Genomic DNA, 7,030 nt, shown 5'->3' with positions numbered 1-7,030 from the left:
CAAATACGAGGAAAAGATTAAACATTTAGCATCCTTGAGCAGCACAGGGTATGTTACTTTAGCACAGGGTTACATTAGCACCAGGCTCCAGACTGGCACACATCTTTATAGCATTGATAGACTACAAAGCATCGGATGATGGTTCATGTTAGCATCTGACTAAAAGACTGGTAGGCTACATAGCATCAGAGGATGGTTCATGTTAGCATCTGATAAAAAAACACTTGTAGGCTACATAGCATCAGAGGATGGTTCATGTTAGTATCTGACTAAAAGACTGGTAGGCTACATAGCATCAGAGGGTGGTCCATGTCAGCATCAGGCTTGTTGACTATACAGTGCACAGAGGATGTCTCACGTTAGCACTGGGCTTAAGACCTGTAGACTACACAGGCTCCAGAAGATACATCAAGTTAACACTGGGCTTAAGACTCAAACACCACACAGCATCAGCAGTGACTGATACATCATGTGAGTGTCAACCTTAGAGCTTGTTTACTTCTGTATTTTTCTGAGGACACGTTTAATTTTAAGAGGAGGGTTATGTTTATTTTAGCGCTACAGGAGTACGAGATTGTTTTTTTGTGCACTCTCGCGCAAAATAGCATAATGGAGGAGCAGCCGAATATGTTCAAGGCTTCAGTGTTGCATTATACATGCAGGGAGGAGGGTGACAGGATGGTTAAAAAGGCCCCGATTTGCCACCCTTATACGGATTGGGAAGCTGTGAATGCATTTTTAAACGGAGCAGAGAGAAGGGCTGCTTTATCGCACTCTCCTTCTTACAACAAAACAGAGTGGAGCGAAAAGAATTGTTACACTTAAACACGACGAAACCCCTGCACTGAACTTATCTGCGTAAGCGAAGGAGGAGATAGAAAATGAACCCCCTCCGCGCTGCCTTAGAGAATGAAGGTAGAATGGTAATCTTGTGTTGCAGAACACTGGCCTGAAAAAACTTTGCATTGGGCCTACGGGGACAGTTCGCACAGGAAGGGAAACGATGCATTGAAAGCACTGAAAGAAACTGTTAAAATGTGCCATAATCAAGCCTTACATCATCCCTGTAGGTCTAGAAACATCTGCATTTCTTTGCAACATCGGATGTAATAAGCACTATCAAGCGTTCAGTGATCAAACACATCTTTATTCTTTATTGTACCTTGATTGTTGTAAGTCGCTTTGGATAAAAGTGTCGACTAAATGATTAAGTGTAAATGTAAATGTAAACAGTACCCCAGTGTGAACACGAGAGACACACCACAGGACAAAACATTCATTTCATTCTGACCTGGAAACGCATGACCATAGCAGAGCCTCAAACAGACTTATACAGTGGAGATTGTTTATCTCCTCTCAAGGGGCGAGAGGGGAGAAAAATCTCAGCAACATTCAAGTGGAAAACGATATATGCACAATGAGAGAACCAGCAGAAGGTATCAGCAGTTGGACTGACGCACAATGATGAATGATTTGTTTACGTCTATGACAGAGGAGAATGTGTATGCCAGGAGCGAGGTCACGTCTCTGGAGACCACACTCAGACCAGTGCTAAAGGCTATTGCTGACTATTCGGCAAGGTCAATCAGGAAGCAGGTCTAATTTTTCAGGGGTTATATCACAGGCAATATGGGTTATCAAAGGATGGTGCAGACCTTTCGCTATAGCTAATACTTGGTATAGTGGCAGTGGTCTGACTTGCCATTGATCAAAGGGGTTAAAAAACTAACATCACCTTTTGAAATGCGGTGCTAAATTAAGCTAGTTAATATAACAGCGGACAGCAGGTTAGATGGTTCTACAATATTTCTACAGTGATTTCTTACTTTCACCTAGATATAATCTTTTTCCACAAAGACGTTTGGCCTCCTTGTCTAGACCCAGACCTGAGGAGGATGAGATCACAGATAAACTGAAAGATAGGCGGATGGAAATACAACACAGGGATCAAATAAAAAAGCCTTACAGGAATAATGATGACAGTAGTCCACCAATTGAACATACAATGGAATCACACACACACACACACACACACACACACACTCTCTCTAATAGTGCAGCACCTTATCCATGTTGGACCACTATCTGAGGTGGCAAAGTCACCAGTTCATAAGCTGCCCTGGTCCCCTACTTCCTCCCTCTCTCTACCGCTCCCCTCTCTTCTCTCTATCCCTCCTTCTCCCTGCCTGTATCCTTCCCTTTCGTCACCGCTCCCCTCTCTTCTCTCTATCCCTCCTTCTCCCTGCCTGTATCCTTCACTCTCTCCACCGCTCCCCTCTCTTCTCTCTATCCCTCTCTCATAAAGGGCAGATGGGATCAAACATCCACTTAAGGTTAATAATGGGAACAGGGCTGGTTTTCACACCCTCTTATAAAACACCACTGAGAGGTGATAATCTACACACACACACCCTACCTCACCTGCACTCATACAGAAATCCCCCCCACTACCACCACCACACACACACGCGCACATGCGCGCACCACCACACACACACACACACACAGACACAAAAACAATCCAAAATCCTCAACAACAGACACACCAGACTTACAAAAAATGCATTACCTTCCAACAAGAGAGCATTGGACAGCTCTGAAGAGGGAAAAAGACAGAAGTAAAGAGAGAACAAAGAGAAGTAAAGCTCTATACCACAACGAGGGCTTCAGAAACATCCACATCGCAGAGCTGCTGAATGATGGAGTCATGTCTGCTTTGGTTAGGGAAGTGTCAGCCGCAACACCTGGACAACCTTCCCTGACCATTCAAAATATGACCCTGTCTTTGATGTCTTTGACTTCCTATCGTATGAGTTGCAATGTGTCTATGCAATTAATACCACATTATGATTTTTTTTTGGAAGATATTGTAAATCTTTCCACTCCACTGATATTATGTCATGATCATGAAAGCTAATAGCCTACAGTAGTTAATAAAGCACAATCATATATGCAGCTAATAACCCCTCAAGGCAATAGTATTTATAGCGAGAGCTTATATAACAAGCATGCAGATTGCTTTTCAGTTCAGCCAGCAGTCCAAGGGGATCTAAACATCAGCTGAGTAAGTAAGCAGGGATATGAGAAGCCACAGTGCTGGGACTAGGCCTTCCCTTAGGGAACACGTAGGCAATTACAAGCAGAAGCATGCATGCGCTCACTGTGCAGCCAAGCTGCTTGGAATTAATCAGGTCTGGAGCAGAGACAGATGTAAACTAACATATATCTCACAGGGAGCATACGCAACTTGCCAAGGCAGCTTCACACACACACACACACACACACACAGACACACACAGACAGATGAAGGTGTGGATTGTGTCGCACGTCGCACTGTGGCGGCGTATGCGTTTTGTCACGAGGAATTGCGCAGGATGTGACAAAACAACACCAGCGCCTCACACTTTGGGCACTTGTGTCATTAGCGCACGCTCCCATCGCCACCGTAGTATGTGCCACCCCTGAAATAGGAACCGAATCTCGGAGGCAATAAGCATCTTGCTAATGGCAGCAGCTAGCATGTAACATCTTGCTAAAACCAGAAGCGCTCGTCGACGGCGAGAATAGATGGGGCAGGAGGGGGGAGAGTATAGCGTGTCTGTGCCAAGGTTCTGGTCTGGTCTGATTCGCACACACAATCTGGTTGTTACGCGAGTGAGTTGTCAACAGCAGACTTGCTGTCCCTGTTCTGGCCTCAGTTGTCCTGCGTGCATGTTCACTCTGTGGGTTTGGAGGTTTTGCGTGCCGTCTTTGGTGTCCAAACAAACATAGAACAAACTAACTAACTAACAGTGGCATGCCGGAAAGCGAATGAGTGGACAACATGAGGAAGGAGCGAGAGAGAGACATAGAGAGAGAGAGAGAGAGAGAGAGAGAGAGAGAGAGAGAGAGAGAGAGAGAGAGGAGGAGAGATGAGAGAGAGAGAGAGAGAGAGAGAGAGAGAGAGAGAGAGAGAGAGAGAGAGAGAGAGAGGGAGAGACAGAAACAGAGAGGCACTTTGTCTTTGTCTGCATTCTCTGACAAAGTGGCTCAGAACTTATGCATTCAACCAATCAAGCACACACACGCAGCCATACACACATACACACACACACACAGGTATATACACACTTTTGCTGACTCCCCTCAAGCTTCAGTAAGTAAATTGGGTCGTATTTGTGGCTGTGCTTGTGATAAAGAAGGTGAAAAACAACCCTAAAGGCACTCACTTTGCAAGGCTCCGTTTGTATTAAGAGAGAAAGAGAGAGCGAAACAGAATAATGTCTGTGTGTGAGGGGAGATTAAGTTGTATGTGACAGAGAAAGTGGCAAGGGAGTGAGACTAAGTGGGGATTACAGAGTGTTAAGTAGTAACAATGGATAGTGAGTAATTAGTGAGAGAGAGAGAGAGAGAGAGAGAGAGAGAGAGAGAAGAGAGAGAGAGAGAGAGATGGACAGAGAGAGAGGAGAGTACATGTAAGTAAAGAGCCAAAATGGGGCCAGAGCAAGACAATATGTGAGTGACAGACGGCAAGAGGGAAAGGACAAAAACGGCTAGCCAGAGCGGACAAAAGGTGACAGGGTAGCTATAATTGCTCTTAACTAAAATGGGCCGAGGCCTGAGATGTGTAATTATAGGTGGCTCTGGTCCGAAACCAAAGCCTCTCTCTTTCTCTCTCTCGCTCCCCTTAAGTGCTTTCGTGCCGGGCCTCGCTCGGCGATAATGGCTTCATTTCGCTCCCGCACTCAAAATACACTCAGCATCTCCTAATTAACACCTAACGGCAAAGCGGATCCCGACACAACAACAACAGGAAGACAGAGGGAGTGGTGAGGAAGGGAGGAGAGAAAGAGAGGGGGAAGAAAGGGAGGAGAGTAGGAAAGGGGTTGGGAGTCCTCAGGTGACGCAAGAGATCTGGGACTGACTGGTAATCACTGACTATTGTTATGAGAAAAGTGCACGCAATATCCACATTGAATATATGTAATTTGGTGTAGCGGTACTCATCATACAGTCAAACGTTTACTTTTTTTTGTCTACAGACAAGGCCTAAGCAATTAAGGCACATCACACAAGCTGCCGTTTCAATATAGACCTTATCGATTTTCAATCTAATATGGACCCTATCCATTCACGATCCAATACGGACCCTATCAATTCAGGCCATTCGTTAGATATAAGCCTGTCACTGTAAAGCCATTTTATAGGAGTCAAATAAAAAAAAAATACAAATAATTGTATTTGTATCATAAATAATATAATAAATAAAACTGTACACATCTGGGGAATTGCACTTAGTTACGGCCAAAAACCAAACACAGAACGGAGTCTTTGACTAAGCACGTTTTGCTTTTTGGGACAGACGGACAGTGTAACCTTACACCAGCGAACAAGAACGAATGCAAATGGAATCCCTCTGTTGTGTTTTTTTTTTTGTTCCCTTCCTTTTCCCCCCTTCTCCTCAAGCGGGCAGCCGCCTAAGTGGTCACGCTCGGCGACTTCTGAACACATGGATGGCAGGCGGGCAGGCAAGTCAGACCGCAGCAGATGAGCCTGAGTAACAATCTTAACAGCCGTGCTCAAGAGATCCGCAGACCGTGTGTGGGGGGCTTGCTGCTGCTGAGCTGGGAGCCGCGCCCGTGTCGGCCGACTGTCGTTTCGGACGTCCTATAAAGCGTTGAGTCAGCAGCGCATGCCGCTCCAGCAGGACGGGGACCGTCACGCTTCATATGCCGCCAAAAGAGAGACGAGAGAAAGCCGAGACGCTGAGGACGTGACTCACACACTTTACCGGAGTTGGTAGACGATTGCAACACTGTTGCCCAAGCCCATAGTTTTTTACAGGTTACAAGATAGTACCTTTTCCCAGAAGTTGGGTTCGCAGTCAAAGCTTTATACTATAGGCCCAGATTTATGGGTAGGTGAGAACGTGAGCAGAAATTTGCCTTTTGATGATTTGTCTTTTCAATTGGTCTTGCCTCACCATTTTCCTCTCTTGCCTTTAGGCACATCAACCGAGAGACGATGTGTCTCAGATAACCTACCCAGGTTTAATGAACGTTTAAACAAAGTACACTACAATATACTGTAATACAGCACATAGCAAATACACATGTAGTTTCCCCTTCAAATACTGAGAGAGTGAGGACCACATGCAGTTTGTCCTCCCTCTCTTAGTTGCTATGGGGAAGCACATTACAGTACAATACAAAGAAATGAACAGCAGTGGATTGCAGATGGTTTGCCCTTGAGGAGTGGAGGCTTGTGAGGTGAAGGAGAGGGATGATAGGCGCTGGTCAGCAGGGCTGGGGGCTGGTCTTACCTTCAAACGCCCGGGCGGCATCGACCAGGTGGGACCAGTCCAGCCCCCCAACAGGGTCCGGCAGGGGCATGAGCCCAGCCTCCGCCAGCTTGGCCTTGTCCGCCAGTGAGCCGTCTGAGTACCAGAGGTCATCTGTGGAGACAGGAAGGTCAGAGGGGTTAGGGGTCGGAGGTCAAAGGACAGACGAGGGGCAGATGGATAGATTAGCGGGACGACAGGTTGGGCAAATGTCCCCACCTCCTACTGCTTGTACTGTAGCTCCCCCCATGCGTGCATGTCATTCAGACTTTTGATTTCGTTTGCTCTTTCTTTCTTTCTTTCTTTCTCCCTCCTTTTCTCTTTGTCTCGCAACTCCCTCTCTCTCACCTTCACAATCCCCATTTTGACTGCTCATTTCCTTCAATGTCAAACAATTCTCTCTCTCTCTCACAAGGTTCAGTATAAATAGGCAAAGCCATCATAACCGATGATGCACCAGGATCTTCTTTTTGGCTCTCTTTTGCCCCATGTCTGTTTCTGTGCTTTTGACTCACTCACTCGTCAGTGGGGCCAACGAGAGGAGGCTGGAAACCTACTGAACTTCAAATGAAGTGGAGGGGTATATGAGGATATCTCTTTGTCCCCTGCCACTTCAAAGTCTATTCGCTGAGGAAAAGCGTTTTAAACTTTGATGCAAACGTCACACGCTCTCCAAACACTCCAAAATATGTCTTGATGTGGCAGACGGAA

At 46.0% G+C, this 7,030-nt stretch overlaps 1 protein-coding gene across 1 annotated transcript in view; it reads right to left on the bottom strand.

Annotated features, from left to right (window-relative positions):
* LOC121718652 (signal-induced proliferation-associated 1-like protein 2) overlaps positions 1–6,707 on the bottom strand; it is an 8,788-nt gene extending 2,081 nt beyond the window's left edge. Inside the window, exon 1 of the mRNA XM_042103743.1 lies at positions 6,302–6,707. Within this exon, the coding sequence (XP_041959677.1) occupies positions 6,302–6,371 (70 nt within the window). The 5' untranslated portion in view covers positions 6,372–6,707. The remainder of the gene's footprint in view (positions 1–6,301) is intronic.
* Between the last annotated feature and the right edge of the window lie 323 nt (positions 6,708–7,030).

The sequence above is a fragment of the Alosa sapidissima genome, chromosome 9 (genome assembly GCF_018492685.1).
Source record: "Alosa sapidissima isolate fAloSap1 chromosome 9, fAloSap1.pri, whole genome shotgun sequence".
In the NCBI taxonomy this organism is placed as follows: domain Eukaryota; kingdom Metazoa; phylum Chordata; class Actinopteri; order Clupeiformes; family Clupeidae; genus Alosa; species Alosa sapidissima.
This window is presented reverse-complemented; position numbering and strand designations above follow the sequence as displayed.